Raw genomic sequence first — 16,406 nt, 5'->3', positions numbered from 1 at the left:
ATGATATAGTCTAGGTAGTTTTTAAGTTATTTTGTTTCACTTAAAAAACACATTAAGATTTCAAACGTGCTTCCATGGGCGAGTTTATTTACAATGTCCAACCTCAGCAAAAGTATATCATCCTATGGACAGAAAGGCAGCTCTCAAGTTGAAATAACAATTGAAATGTCCAGGTAAAATATGAATGTTTTTCTGGTCGTACAACAATAAGCTAAAAATATGCAAAACCAATAAAGCTCTATAAATAAATTATTATTTCAAAGAAAGCCTTTTGGACATTAGAAAAAAACAAATAGTCATAGTCAAAATAAAACAGGAGACCAAGACGAATTCAGATGACTCTCTTCAAATGTAAAATTAGGTTCCATATCGCCATGCTAGATGGTTTAATCAGCCCCAGTAGAATAAGTTCATGGCTTAGTTTCTTCTTCTTCTTTGGAAGCGTGGGAGGCCTCTACGGGGGTGCCCCCTGGTGGAACCGTGCTGTCGGTGGTGGAGTCCGGGGCATGGTGCTCCGAGGCGTCAGAGTCGCTGTCCTGGGCAGCCTGCTCTCCCGCACCCAAGGCCACCGCTCCTTTCCTCGGGGGCAGCACGGAGAAGAAGGCTTCCCGCCAGCAGCCCTTCTCCATATACGCCAGGATGATCTCAAAAACTACCGCACAAACACCCCCCAAAACATAACAATATTGAGATATATTTATAATTCAATTCAATGATATCCAAATGCTCAAACAAGTCGGAAGGTAGCCAAACACAGCGAAAGTAATGCTATTTCGCCAAATTAAAGAAATTGCAGTTGTAATTCCCAGTGATTAACAAGAGGGGGCGCTGTTGCTAAGGTTTTCGTTCATACTGTTGTCGCTCTCTCATCCTGGACCGTGATAAACGGGTTCTCACCGTGGTTCACCGCCAGGACCTTACGGCTGTTCATCTTGACAAAGCTGCTCAGCGGGAGCTGCGCATGTTCGATGCCGAGCTCCTGGGCCCGTTCAAACGTGAGTCCCTACAGAGAAATATCTGTGTTAAAGCAACGAACCAACTGCTGATTGAAAAACCAGAAGCAGTCTCAAGCTGTAAGATGAACTGATCCCCAGGTTTGATGCGCAAAAGAGTCTAGGAATTTCTGAGGCTGGAGGTTTCATGCAGTAATTACACGTTGCCTCGTTAGTAGTTTAAACGGGTTCGAGCTAAAAGTTTGTGAGACAAAGCGGACATCTTTATTATATTCCTTTAATTAAATGTATCCCAAATCCTTATTGTCACTTTGCATGATAAACCCATCCCCAAACGTCCATCTTTACCATCATTCCTAAACGTAATAATGTCAAACACTACAGGGCTACTATAGAAACTACACCCCGGTATACACATGGGCCCTAACCGGGGTCCTACCAGACCTTGTGGTGGTTGTGGTCCACCAGGCCTCCGATCACGTAGGCCTTGGCCGGGTCCAGCTTCTCCAGCACGTTGGGGGAGTCCGACGTCAGGTACACCAGCTCCTCTTTGCCCACCACCTCCATGTAGTGCTCCGTCTTAACGGTGATGTCCTGCACAGAGCGCAAGGCGGCCCCCCTTTAGAAACACACACGCAATTCTGGTGTGTGTGTGTGTGTGTGTGCGTGTGTGCGTTAACGTCAAATCAAGGATAAAAATTGAACGACCATCACTGACTTTGAAGATGAACAAACACAAGACGACAAACAAAAGCAAAAAGCTATGCACTTTTTTTGATATATCCGTTTGTTGGCTCCACAGCTTTATGCACGGGACAGTGTAGAAGAGACACAGGAAAGAAAGTTGAGGAAGAGAGAGAATGCATATACACAATGTAAGGACCACAGAGTCGCTCACCAGCTTCCGAAAAAGACTCAAGACTCACCTGTTCAGAGTTCACCTAGACTCTGCATAGCCACCCCGTCCCACCCCTCCTACTTGTTGTATGTTGTTCATCCTGGCACTTAATGTACGCACTTATTGTATGTCGCATTTAGTTATAGTACTTAGTTGTGTAGCATCTTATCCTAGCTATCTTTGTTGTATACAGGGAAAGGGTTAACCTAACGATTGTTGGTGCGTTGCACTTGGTTCTATAAACATCCTTACTGTTCCGACAGCAATATATTGTTTCACTTTCTTATGACCAATGTACTTATTGTAAGTCGCTTTGGGGAAAAAAAAAAAATAATCTGATCTGGAATACCACCGCCACCAGGCCCAGAGCTCCGCCTTACCTTCCAGTTCCTCCATCCTTGGTCATGGTCGTCCATGTTCTGCTTCAGCTGCCCCCCCAGGCTCGTGAGATAGAACTGTGGGGGAGGGAAGGAGGGCCGTGAGGTGTGGAAGCTAGAATGGATGGACGCCATGTATTTCATGGTTTTCCCCAGTTAGCATGCAGGGGCCAATCACACACCTGTACTTGGTGAGGGGCTCGCCGGTTCTCTGCGTAGCACCGCTGGATCTGCCTGTGGAGCTTTCGTATGTCCTGAGAAGAGAAAATAATAATATAATGGTCAATAATGTACGCTGTATATTTTGAATAACGCAGCATATACAGTCAATAAAGTGTACCGCAATTGTCTAATGGTTACTTATTTTTGCATTTACATAACGATATATTTAGATCATTCTGAATTTAGGTCTGACAAGTTTTTGTTTGAATACATTTCACTGTCCGGTTGTTCTTATGGCTGGGACCGCCCTAACTTCCCAACTGGGATAATTAAAGGAATTCTCCGACTTGCGTAACTCACATAAAAGATGGCTCTTTTATCAAATCAAACTCGGAGCAACCTCGCTCACGCTCACTTAGCCACAAGTCCGGATGGTAAGCGGCTGATGAAAACGAGCCGGTTCCTTCTTTACCTTCAGCATCATGAGCTCGTCGAAGCTGCAGTCCACCACCAGACGCAGCGAGCTGGTAGAGGCGTCCCGGCGCAGGCGCTTCCTGCTGTTGGGCGCCCCCTCTCCCGTCTCATCAGACGGTCTGTCCAGCCGGCGCTGCTGTTTCCTCTCCTTTCGTTTTTCCCTGCAACACAGTTTTAAATGTCAGGAAGCATAGCTGCAGTGTGGATGGACGTTTGAGTATTGGGAGGAGATGATGGGTTTGTGTGTAGCTCTGAACCGTCGTGTTAGTAGTAGGAAAAAGGATGGAACATATTGAACCAAAGATTTGTGGAGCACAACTCTTGTGTTCTGTCTCGATCGTACTGTACAAGGTCTCCGTGAGTTGGAAAAACTCACTTTCGAAGTTCCCTCTCTTCTTCCCATTTCTGGTGCTTCAGGAGCTTCTTGCGTTGCCTCTTGGACAGGGCTGGGTTAGCAGCTGGCTCTGGTGCCTCCCCACTGGCTGGAACATCAGCTCTCTTCTCAGCGGTACTTTCCTCCAAACTCATGACTTTTGAGGTTTCATCTGACATTTGTGGATCGGATCAATTTAAATGTTCTACTTTTTATGGTGTCAAAAAGTACGAGAAGAAGCTGCCGTTGTTTACTTGCTGGTTATCGATGCTGATGGAAGTTCACCTGCAGCGTTTTCACTGATTTTGGTCAAGTTCAAAGTCAAATTTGAACATAATATACTATTCGTGAAATACTGAATTAATTATGCTAGCATTTAGGTATACTCATTACACGGGTAGGTTTTTAATGCGTCTTTACTTCTCTTTTGCAAACCCACATGTACTGTTTCAATGGGGCGCATAAATATCGTCATCAACCTGCGCCTTTTGAGTGCGATCCCATTGGTTTGGGAGATTGAAAACCAAGACCTTTAGTGACACCTACTGGATATCATTTTAAAGACATTCTTTTGAAATAGGGCTGAAGAGAAAACGGGCAAAAATACTGTAATTGTTGTTTTGTAATATTAAGTCAATCGTAAAAGTAATTAATAATTAAATAATGATATTATATAATGTAATTATTACTAATATATAATTATAGATAATATAATGTATGTATTTGTGTATATATATTTATATATATGTATGTATATATCTATGTTTGTATATATTTATTGGCGGTATGTCTTGATGTTTGCATGGCTAAATGTATGGATGAGTGTGCATGTCTGTGTGTGCGTGTGTGTGTGTGTGCTGGCGTGCGTGTGTGTAACCAACATCGGCGGGTCTTTGCACAGTTTGCACGTCTGCGTGAGCATGACCCTGTGTTTCTGCACAGCTCTGCGCGGCTCGTCTATGTATAGCCCGGCTGCGAAGGAATGCGCCACAGACAAACACCGATTAGAGGGGCTTCTCTGCATGCACACGTCGCCTCCTCATGCGTCTGGAGGAGCCATCAGGAACATGAACTTGCTACTCCTGTAGGACAACTCAGTTGCCCCCCTCTCCGGTGGCAACACGGGGCCCGGCGCCAGAAATGCAGCCATGAAATGATGTTTGTTCATTAAGCTGAACATACCAGTTTGCACACCGCTAAGCTGACATAGTCATGCAAACATTCCATACATCAGTCGAGGTCAGATGGGATTAGCAGGTCGACTCTGAACCAGTCACTGCTACGACCACAATATAGTCATTCAGACTATTCCACTCGTCTATTATCCCTGACTGTAACATACTCTCCGGTTTGAATTTCACATTTGTGTTTCATTATTTTATTTTATTTATTTAGATGACCTTTGAATTTGAATGAGTTCCAAAGCACTGGCACCAAGTACCCATACAGTATGGGCCAAACCACGAAGAACGGAACAAGAGTAGGCTGGTAATGTGATATCTACATAGCTATGTTGATTTCTGCTATGCTATCATAAGTATTTATGGTTTTATGATACATTTTTACAACGTATTCATACAGGTTGAACTGTTGAGTTGAAGAGTATGTTTGCATTGTTAAGCCGCAGTAGACATTCAAACACATGTATCTGTTCACAATCATCACAGGTGTACTCTGTATGTTACGTATAGTTTTGATGTCAGACAATTGGTTTCAATTGTGTTTTTGACCTTTATTTTCACCTTATCCATCCTACATTCATCATCTACATTGCATCTATACTTTTATCGTACCATATTATATTTTCTCCTGAATGTCTGAAATGTTTTCTATTTTCCAGTATACTTTCACATCACATGCTGTATGCTGTATATTTAAGCAATCATTTCCAGTGGATACTCTATTCAGACAAACAAATCAATTATCAAGCAGTAAAAAAAGGATACAGATTAGCAACACACGCATGTTCAGAAACATACGAAAAAATAACAACATATCTACTTTAACTGATCTAAAACAAATATGATTTACTTTACAAAACTTTGCACCTCTCCCAAAATGTGAATTTTCCCTAAAAAACAAGTATTCCAAACGAAGCATATGTCTATTCTCACATCACAGTAAACAGTTTTGATTTGAAATCAACAAAAGTGACCAATAGGGAGACAGCTGACGAGATGACGCAGTGTCAGTTAGCCCTCCTGTAAACAACCTCCTATCCACACAAGCATTCATTAACACATCTTTTATATCACGTCTTTTATACAACACCGGCCATTTTAGCAAAAAGTCAATAATCTCTTTAAAAATAATGGGGTTTCTCGAAAACACACACACAGACACACACACAAGCACACACACACATGCACACACACACACACACACACATACACACACACACACACGCACACGCACGCACGCACACGCACGCACAGTTATTTTAAAAACTATTGCAGCCATTTGAGTATAGATTTCCTCTAAGGAGACGACTTAAGAGTGGATCAAGCAGTGGACAGGGAGGATCTGTGTATGGCTGTGGACTTATCATCAGTAAACCCCACCCTGAGAAGCTTCAAAATGGCGTTGGCATGGACTGGCCTGCAGTTCCACTATTTTATCCCCTACACCTCTGAATACAAAACAACACAAACAAATGTAAAAGTAAAGTGAAGAGTTTAAACAGTGTAGTGGGCATAAATATCTCAAAGTCATCCTATTTGGCAATTCACTCAGCAGCTGAAACATTTGCACATTTAAGTATTGTTGTGAAAAAATACATTTGAGTCATTTTCGGATGTTACAATTGAATGCATGCCACTGAAAACCACACTCCGCAAAACCACAAATCTTGGGATCATATTGCAAAACGTGCCTTAGAGAGTGGTTACACTTCCATTGTGAAACACAGTGGCATCAAAGGAGAAACCCAGAGAGCATTTCTTGTGCGAATCAATCAACAAACGCAAACTTCAACCATTCTGCCACCTTTCTTCGACCTACAGAGCCGCGATGGAACGGAGGAGACGTGGCTGTGGGAGAACTCAACGTGACCGCTGAGACATCTTCCTCTTCCTCATAACCGGAACAATCCGTTGGGTCAAACGACTGGCACGGCTTTGGGTGGTGCCACACGCGGGCCCTTCTGCTCCTCAAAGGTCAGGTCTGCGGGGATCCAAACAAAGACACACATACTAAGCCCTGGTAACCCGCGCCCCCTGCCACTATAAACACCGCAACACGACACACACACATTTTTTCCCGAGGTAGGTCTCCAGTAGCCGTGCAGAGACAGCGACATCAGTAAGGCTTTGAGTGAGCGGTTTAAATAGCAACCGTGTGGAAGAATGTCCTCAATACTAAAATCTAACACCAGCAGCTATTCTAAACTTGACACACATTAAGAAAATGACTCGATGCTCTCTACTCGTTACAGTAGACACAAACATTAGACACTAGGATACACACGGAGGTCTGAAATCGACTCTTATTTCTGTTTGAAAAAATACTTAAACCTGAGGTAAGGGAAAGGACGACGGGGCCACTTAAGGTTTAGGATGTCACCCGAGACGGGTGTGACAGACGCTGTTTTGAATACCGCTACTTATTACCGGTTCTGGTTTCAGCCTGGACCAGGCAGAGGGAAAGTCCAGGACCGGTGGCCCCGCCCGGCTGTCCGCCACCACGTCTGCCCCGTTTGTTTATGTAAGAACTGGGAGATGGCTTCACACTCTCTCTCTCCCCCACGCCACACTCTCTCTCTCTAAATACTTCTCCATCACTTTTACCCTCTCCAACTTTCTATCTCTCCCCTCCATAACACCCTCTTTCCCTATCTCCCTCAACCCCCCTCTCCTCCCATAACCCCCTCTCTCCTCCTCTCCCTTTACCCCCCTCACTTCATCTCTCTCTCTCTCTCTCCCTCTATCCCCCTCACTTAATCTCCCCCTCTCTCTCTCTCTCTCTCTCTCTCTCTCTCTCTCCCTCTATCCCCCTCACTTCATCTCTCTCTCTATCTCTCCCTCTATCCCCCTCACTTCATCTCCCCCCCCTCTCTCTCTCTCTCTCCCTCCCCCTCCCTCTCCCTCTCTCTCCCTCTCTCTGGGTCTTCAGATGACTGGGGCCTATAAAAAGGTGACCCCGAGGTGATCACTCGCCGGCTGCCCTCCCATCTGGCCCCTGATGTCTCCTAGCAGCTGATGTTGTGCACCGCTCCGTCCTAGTAACCAGCTAAGTGACTGTCCTGCTCACTCTCGCCCTCTCGGTCACACACACCCTTAACGCCAGACGCCCCCGACCAAAGCTCCTCGTGCTGGCTGATATCATGCTCCGTGCTCTGTGACATTAAGTCAATCCCAGCAGCCTTAGTGGAGCTCCGGAGAGGCGAGGATCAAATATCATTATTTCAATTATGCAGTGACTAGAGTTTAAATATGTTTCTCCTCGTCCTTTTTGTGTTCTTCATGTTTGATGATAAAAAGGTGCAGGAACTTTGTTGTTTCTTGCACGCATGGTGAATGCGAAAGGTTGAAGGTCAGCCCGGCCTTAAAGTTCTACCATCTATATCAATCACATGTCTATCAACTGTTATGGCTCCCTTATTTGACTTCTTCTGGCTCTTTGCTCTATTGGCGCCGTTTTTGGAGAACAAAAACTATAAAACAAATAAAACATTATCATCATTCATCTTGTTCAGGTTCCCTTGACGACAGCAAAGTTGTCGTCAAGGGAACCTGAACCAGATGAATGTGTTTGGATATGTATGATACATACAACCCATCAGGGGCGGAGTGGGGCACTAAAAGCCACCGGGAGAATTCTGACCGGCCCAGCCCAGCCCACCACCGGCCCACCACCAGCCCAGTGGTGTAGCGATTGTTGACGGGGGGGTCGCGGACGAGCGCTGAAGTAGAATAATGATGTATAATGCATAGGCCCGGCTTACACACGTCTCGCGGCAGCTCACATTAAATGTGGGCTGGTCCACCTGACCTCGGTGGCCGACCGGCCGACCGGGAAAACTGATCGTCCCGACGGCCACTCCGCCCCTGCAACCCATGGACACACAACAAAGAAAACGACGGAGGTAGAGAAAGCGATCCACTCACCTTCCCCGTTCACCGGTGCTCCACCACAAAGCTCATGGTGGTCCCGTCGAAGGAGGGCGGGGCCACGATGCGGGGCGCCCCCTGCTGGGACGACGACGTGAAGCTGATGACCGGCGCCGGCTTCCCGCCCATCGGCCCCGCCCCCGTGGGGGCCCGGCGCGGTTGCTGCGGCGACGGCCCCGTGGCCAGGTAGTAGGGGCTCTCCCCGCCTCCGGCCGCCGTCGGGCCCTCGGCCTGGGACACGCACATCATCTGGGGCGGCTGGGACAGCGACCTGCCCGGGACCACGCCGGGCATGAAGCCCGGGTAGAACATGTAGGTGTGGCCGTACGCGCCGGGGGGGCTCAGGGCCATCGGGGACATCCCCATGGGCACGGGGGTCATGGGGGTCATGGGGGTCATGGGGGTCATGGGGCTCATGGCGGTCATGGGGCTCATGGGGCTCATGGCGGTCATGGGGCTCATGGGAGACTGGGGCATGGGAAAGTCCACGTACTGGCCCGTCTCGGGGTCGTACAGCCGCTTGCTGGCGGGCGGGACGGGCGTGTCCACCAGGTAGTAGTTCCCCGTGGTGGGGTCCAGGAGCATCTTCCTCTGGGTGGCCTGCTGCTGCTGCTGCTGCTGCAGCTGCTGCTGGTAGGTCTCCAGCGCGATGGGAGCGGGGCTCATGGCGGCCGGGGAGAAGCAGAACACCTGCTGCTGCGCTGGGACCATCCCCAGGGGGAAGGGGCTGTAGAGCGGGGCCGGCGCCGGCGGGGCGGCGGGAGGCGCGGGGCGCTCCGGGGAACGGGTGGCGGTGGCGGTGGTGGCGTGGGCGGGCTCCGCTGCCCGGGGGACGTACTGCTTGGGGGGGGTGCGAGGCCGGGGCCCGGGACCCCCCGCCGCCGCCCCCGCCGCCGTGCTGAGGGTGTAGAGGGTTTTATCCTGGCTGCTGGCGCTGCACGGCGGGACCGAGTTGACCCTCTTGCCCGCGTGGCTCTGGGCCTTGAGGGGGATGCTGAGGTAGTTCTGGAGCTCGGCGCGGGCGTGCTGCTTCTCCGCCTGGCTGATCCGCACCGAGACGGGCAGCTGGGGGGGCCTGGGGGCCCCCGAGCCCTGGGGGGCGGGGCCCGGCGTCCTGGGGAGCGGGTTCTGCTGCAGGAAGGCCCTGGCGCCGCCGGGGTTCTCCGGGGTCTTCTTGGCGCCGGCCCCGCTGAAGTCGTACACGTTCTTGCCCGGCATCGCCTGGATCGGTTTGAAGCCGAGCCGGTCGTCGTGGTGACCGGGATGCTGCTGCTGCGGGAGGGGCTTAGGGAGGTCCCTCTCCTCTCCCCGGGGGTACCCGGAGTCCAGGCCCCAGGGGGAGTCCCGGTACGCTGACGGGGTCACGGGGTGGAAGCCGCGGCCCGCCTGCCCCTCCTTGCTCGGTGCCGCCTGTGCTCGGCTGTGTTCCAATTCTTCGCCGCCGCGTGTGGTCAGAGGCATCGGCTCGCTCTTCCTCTTCCACTCGTTGCGGTCAAACACGTACAGCTGCTCCATGGTCTTCACCGCCGCCTGCAGCTTCCCTAAGGCACTCTGGTTCTTGGGGCCCGATTCGGGTTTCTTGTCGGCGGCGTCGGACACCTTCTCCGGCTGTCGGCAAGACGATGCGGGGAAGTTGGCGTCGACGTTCAAACCCAGGCCCCCTTCAGGCGGGTCTAACGAAGAGCCCCCTTTGGCGCCCTCTGGCGACAGACGGTCGAACCTGTCCGTCTCACACTGCGGGGGCTCCTCGCTCGCTCCGCTTTTAAACGACTCGATTAGATTTCCAGATTGCTTTCCGTTGCTATTTGTATTCACCGACTGGCATTTTATAACGATTGGGGAAACAGAGGCCTGGTTGCGATACAGACCGTGCTTCTGCTTTTGATCCGCGTTCCAGTCGCCGCAGGCCGTCAGGTTGGATTTGGTGTCGTTATTGTCCAAAGACACAAAGTGATAGGAACTTTTCACCAGTTTACGCACGTCCCTCACTTGGTGTATAGGCGTCTGGAACTTGCCCTTATTATCTCGTATGTCCCTGACCATGAAATGAGGAACTTTATCGGAGGACTCACCCTTTAAAACGGCGGCGAGCGCTTGGCACCGGGAGTCCTCCGCTCGGGTAAAACCGGGCGCGCTGCCGCCTGTATGGTGAGCCCGCAGGCTAGCAGCTCCAAACGGCTCTTTTTTATAGTCTTTGGCCCTCAGGTTGATTTTGATCTCCGGTGATTTGGATGTTTTGATACGTCTGGAGTCTGCGTCGTAGCGCGTGTCGGAGAGCAAGTCCATGCCGCGTCTCTCGCCTTCGAGCGCGGACGCGCACATCGAATAATTCATGGTCGGCTGCGTTCCAACTTCCCACTCTTCTGGCATTATCTGGATAGTCGGCACAAACAAATGGGACATTTTCCTTAGCTTATGCTCTGGATCCGAACAGGGGCCACTTCCGTCCGGGCGCTCGTTAGAAGCCTCCTCTGGAGTTTTATGGCTTTTATGTTCCGTTTGAAACTCTAGCTCGCCGTCCCTCCACGACCTGAATGCGCTATTTTGGCTCCGAAGCAGCGTGCTTTTAGCTGCTTCGAATGCCCCTCGTTTAGAAGGATCCATTCCAGCTTCATCCGTCCACTCTAAATGCGGTCCTGGTGCGGGACTCATCGGGTCTTCTGCGCTCGCGCGGTCACCGGTGACTGTGTCGCACGAACCCGTGTCCACCATGTCCCCCAACTCATCCAAGCCCACGATGGTGCTGTCGGAGCTGGCCTCTGAGAACCGCGAGCTCGGCCTCTGCAGCTCCCTCGCGCCTTTACGCGCGGCGCCACCGCTCTCCGGCGGCAAAGGCGCAAAGGCGGCGGCGGACGAAGACGCGCTGCGCGGGCCCTCGCGGATCTCGCCGCGCTCCATTTTGCGCTCTTCCTCGAATTGCATTTTCTTGGAGATGACATTTTTGAGAATGCTCGAGGCGAACATGGCTTTCTTGGCGTTCTGCGTGTCGTCCATGGTCGCCCCCGCCGCGCTACAGCAGGGAGTCCCGCTGCTCCTTGCTGCGCTCCTCCTCCGCCTGCCGGGCGAGGTGTCGGTAACCTCATCCGCGGAACGTGATCCCGGCGCGCTTTGTGCGAATTTCGCGCGTCTCTCGCCACCCCCGGATTCCACGTTGCACCTGAAGTTCAACGTCTCCGTCGTGAGCGTAAAGACGCCGCCGTGCGCGTGGCCGAACTTCCCCACGAGTTCAATGTGTTTCTGCGTGGCAGAGTTGTTGCTGTTGTTCAAAGTTAACACTTTGTTTGCGGGCATCTTGATGACGCCCTTGTATCCTGTGTTGTGGTTATTCACGTGATCCATTGTAGTGCGCGCGACCCCGAAGGCCGAGGTCGGGTTCTGCCCTCGCGCCACTAAGTGATCCATGTTGAGCTTGCCGTACTTGAGGTCAATGAACGCGGACCACCGGTTCGGTCCGAGCCCCCCGTGGTCCGAGGATGCTGCAGCGGACGACGCGCCGCTGGAGCTGCTGAAATGAATGGCACCGAGGTAAGGGAACGCCAGGCTTTTGAACGCGCGGCCCGTCAGATGACGCACTTCCTGGTCCGCGTCGTCGGGTTCGCTCAGCGCGCTGGACGCGTCGCTGCTGGAGAAGCAGTTTGCGTCTCTGCCTTTTAACGCGCGGCCGAAGTGTAACCGCCCAGGGGCGGCGATGAAACATTTGGCGCCACCGCGAAGCGTCTCTGTTTTCCCGCCGTCGCTTGCCCGGAACACGTGGCCGCGGCCCCGCGGGTCCCCAGGGCGCGTGCATGTGTCGATGTGTTGATGATGGGGTTTGTTCTGCTCTTCTTGGAGGCCGCTGCCGGGGTCATTTATAGCGCGCGAGGTCGTTTTGATGGACAGGTGCTGGACCGGTCCCTTTGGCGGGGTCTTTGACAGACTTCCCTCTGAGCTGAGGAGGTCACTGTCCAGGTGGCGGGCCCCGTTGTCAGGCCGGGCCCTCACGCCTCCGCCGACGTCGTGCGTAAAATACGCGTAATCCACGAACGAGTACACCTGGTGGTCTTCTTCCAAGGAGTCCGCCGTGACGTCTCCGCCCTGCCCGTCCTCCTCGTGGTCGGAGAGCTCCGCGAGCTGGATCTCGTGCGTGCTGATGTAGTGCGACTCGCACTCATCGGAAAGTATCAAAGTATCATCATCATCATCATCATCATCATCATCATCATCATCATCATCATCATCCTCGTCATAGGGACCACCACCATCACCTCCATCAACATTATCCCCACCGCCATCATCATCGTTATCCTCATGATCTCCTTCCTCGCGGACTTCGGAGTCACGTGGTCTGCCCACACAGGGTAGCTCGTCCTTGTCCCGGGACACGGTGACTCCGGGGTCTTCTTGCTCGGTTGCCAGGGTGACCTGCCGGGGCTGGGATGAGACGGTCTCGTCTTCATTGTCTCCCGACTCCTCGGTGATATTAACCGCGGAAGAAGGAGATGGAGAAGGGGGTCGTGTTTCCCGATGAGCCGTTCCGTTCTGCGGAAGCCGTTTATCCCCGACCCCATCCTTATCTTTCTGCTTCTCCATGATTTCGGTGATCAGGGTTTGAATTTCCATCGCTCTGTCGCCGCCATCGGATCCCAAGGCGTCAGTGCAACAGTTTTTAGTGTTCGTAAGAACAGACTTTGGATTTCCGTCACTGAGCACAGACACTTTAACGGTTTTGGCAGCGGGTCTCTTGTCATCGGTCACATCCATGATGTGTGTGTGACCGGCTCCGGGTCGCTGCTCTCCGGACGACCCCCCATCGTCGGCCCCCGGATCCTGATCATCCTTAGGAGCGGCGGGCCCCCGACGCGCACACGTGTCCTCCTCGATCTTCATCGCTGGACATCCACGGCCTTTTCAACTACACAGAAACTGCTTCACTTCTGGGATTAGAGGCGGATCTTGGTCCGGCTGGTGGCGTGCAGTCCCCCTTCCTCGACTGTTCTGACCGGTGCTTTTGCGCGCACAGATGGCATTGCGCGCAACGCGAGCCCCACTTGACCGGTGGTCGTTAGCGCGCGTTCTCGGTGGTGAGTGACGTTTCGAATGCCACTGGGTCGCCTTTTGAATCGCCCCCCTCCCCCCAACCGTCACATAAAGTCTAAAGTCAGGGTACTTAAAAAAAAAAAAAAAAAAAAAAAGTCGACCGAGACATCAGTCAGTCCATGTCGACGCTGTCTGCTCGAGTTGGTTCCTGTAGCCTTTTATTTTTTCCTCACTTTTGGGGCAGAGATCCCCGGTGGATACAGATGAGTCACGGGGGGCTGTTTTAAAACATTGTGCTGCAGACGCGGTGACGACATGTCAAAACAGCTATTTTGGAAGTGGGCGAAAATGTTTGGCGTGTTTTGTTACACCTCGGATGGAGAGCGGTGGTCCCACCGAGTGCAAAAAAGATCGCCAGCAGGCAGGGCACCACGTGCCAGTTCAAGAAGTGGGGCCCTGGGAATAGTGTTGCTATGCAGCTTTTAGTCCTAAATAACTCGGACCCCCTTCGGGCTGAACCTAGACCCTAGACGTGTTTGCATAAAAACGTCACTGGCTGAACATCAGGTGACCACAACGTCCTTGAAATCCAAATAAAACTTATTTTTCCTAGTTCGGTTACCAAACGGGCTGCTTCGGGCCTAAATGATGACGAGTGTGATTATTTCAGAACCATGGAGAGCTCTCACGCGTTTTATTTATACGGCGTGAGTGTTTTTTTTTAATTCAGTCAGAAGCAGTAGGATTAAAATCGGTGTGGGACTGCATTTAATATAGCATGACAAAAAAAAACAGGCCTACATACTATAAGTACAGAGCTACTCAAAAGAAGAAAAGTCAAGAGATGTCACATGTTTACAAGGAGGCCAGTGTGTTTACATGGAGGTTTTACTGCCCTGACCTACTAACTAATGACTGTAACGACTGTCCTGTTATAGGACTAGGTTTCCATGAGCAAAGCACTTCAGCTTGAGTAGGCTACTCATGTTAGTTATTGCTATTAAACTGTGGACGACTTGTCAAAGATGGCGTCAGGCATTCAAAACAAAGCCATAACCGTGCAGTTATGCGTTAAAAATTAATAATGGAGAAAAGCTTGTGTGGGGAGGGGTGGTCGGGGGGGGGGCAGAGAACACGAGATGATTACATATCCTGTTCCTGGCCAACAGCTGCAGGCTGGGTCACCTTCCAACACACACACACACACGTCCACGCATGCACAAACATGCACACACACACTCAGATGGACACAGTTCAGCCGCATATCTTCACATAGGCCCATAGGACCGCTTGTGCATTTGTGAATACAATTGGGGGTTAGCAGCTTCTCATATTAGTGTTATTATAGAGAAATAACATGTACATGACGGTGCCATCTTGCCGTACATGACGGTAACATCTTGCATCACCAAAAACAATTATGTTGGACGTATATGAAGATAGCCCCACAATAGGTACAGCAGGCCCATTCAACAGGGGACCAGAGGGCTGCTAACTAGCCTGGGTGAATCAACAATAAAACAGGTACACTATAAGCTAACGAAGATAAGTCTATATAAGGGACATTGTTACTGTTATGAGAGACACATCCTACGTTACACTTCTGTGTAAACAGCAGAATAGAATAACATGCTATTCTAAAATATAAAATATTTAGTTCTGGCTCCTCGGCATAGCAGCAGCAAACAAGTTATGGATATCTATAAAACACAATATAATCGAAAAACAATAGAAATGTAGAAAATGGAATAATAATAATAACGATACTAAGAAGAGCAATAGTAGAAGGAATTAGGACAGACAGCAGTCAGACAGGCAGACCGAGGCTGTGGTACTGCCAGCCAGATGCTAGAGGCTCGAACTGTCTGTGGCCAGTTCAGTCTTCGTACAGAAAATATGATCCCAAAAGAGCTGGCTCTTTTACAACATGATAATACTACAACTTGGGGGGTCGGACGTTCCTTGGCGGTCACCTTCGATGCCCTGACCTGGTCTCTCCACACACACACACACACACACACACACACACACACACACACACACACACACACACACACACCGTGACGGCCGCAAGGCCTTGCCTGTGATTGTTTCCCTGTTTCCCAATTAGGACTGATGAGGTGGGAGGGGTCGCCTAGTTTGCGACCTATATATATGGTTGCTGGTTCCAGCGCTCGGTGGCTTTGTGCTTTGCTCCACACCTGCTGGTTGCGTCTGCTGCCGCTGCTTACTGTAATACACACACAGGGGTGCAATATGTTCGTCAAAGACTTTACTTCTTGAGGAGACACAGAAGGATTCGTCTTCCACCCAAACTCTTGATGATTTTCTACAAGCACCGTCTGGTATGGTATTATTGTTCCCTCGGGGGCCGTAAGGCACTACAGAGAGGGTTGAGAACAGCGGAGCTCATCATCGGATGCTAACTCAGGACATCCACCAGCAACGATGGCAAAGGAAATCTTATGAAACCATGAAGGACTGCAACCAACCCAGGGCATTGTCTGTTTAAGCTACAATCTGGGAGACTGGTTACCGCATCCGATCCAGAAACAACTGGTTACAGGAGAGGTTCTACCTGGAGGCCGTCAGGATGCTGTCAAGAAGTCCAAAGATTACTTCATCTCAGTACCACTAAAGACTACGTGGTTTGGGGTATTATCCTTGCTGTTGTAGTCTCAGAAGGGATTTGTGCCTGAATTATTTAAGTATTTTTTTAAATATGTATATATTTGATTATGCTACATTTGTAAAGCTATATAAAGCAATGCTGTAAAATACCTGTGTCTCACCACAAACATTTGAATGTACAGTTGTCCTCAAATATTGTGCATATGACAATGACATCTGGAAAGATCCTCTATTAGGCCTATTCACTGTTTTTAAATTATTAAAGAAAATAAATTAAAACAAATTGTTTGATCCTACAAATTGTATGTCTCCCCATAACCTCAGTTCATATTAGTCCTTTCTAGTTTAAGTAAATATAAACAGCAGACTTAACTCTGCAGTGCCCTCTTGTGGCCAAACTGGAAAGATGCTGAC

The 16,406-nt window shown here is 50.3% G+C and overlaps 2 protein-coding genes across 2 annotated transcripts; both read right to left on the bottom strand.

Moving 5' to 3' along the window:
• Positions 1-80: 80 nt before the first annotated feature.
• trmt10a (tRNA methyltransferase 10A) lies at positions 81-3,681 on the bottom strand. The gene is made up of 7 exons (XM_084487332.1): positions 3,241-3,681; positions 2,863-3,025; positions 2,411-2,482; positions 2,232-2,306; positions 1,398-1,547; positions 898-1,003; positions 81-652 (listed from the first exon to the last, which is right to left on the bottom strand). Exons 1-7 carry the CDS (start codon positions 3,414-3,416, stop codon positions 411-413), a joined length of 984 nt encoding a protein of 327 aa, XP_084343458.1. The 5' UTR covers positions 3,417-3,681; the 3' UTR covers positions 81-410.
• A 1,015-nt stretch (positions 3,682-4,696) lies between these two features.
• On the bottom strand, positions 4,697-13,293 carry cUnh4orf54 (chromosome Un C4orf54 homolog). Its single transcript, XM_084487276.1, has 2 exons — positions 8,343-13,293; positions 4,697-6,399 (listed from the first exon to the last, which is right to left on the bottom strand). Exon 1 carries the CDS (start codon positions 13,209-13,211, stop codon positions 8,352-8,354), a length of 4,860 nt encoding a protein of 1,619 aa, XP_084343402.1. The 5' UTR covers positions 13,212-13,293; the 3' UTR covers positions 4,697-6,399; positions 8,343-8,351.
• Positions 13,294-16,406: the final 3,113 nt, after the last annotated feature.

This window comes from Micromesistius poutassou (genome assembly GCF_964030765.1).
Source record: "Micromesistius poutassou genome assembly, chromosome: 23".
NCBI lineage: Eukaryota > Metazoa > Chordata > Actinopteri > Gadiformes > Gadidae > Micromesistius > Micromesistius poutassou.
The sequence above is the reverse complement of the archived record's forward strand: the minus strand, read 5'-3'. Positions and strand labels throughout refer to the sequence as shown.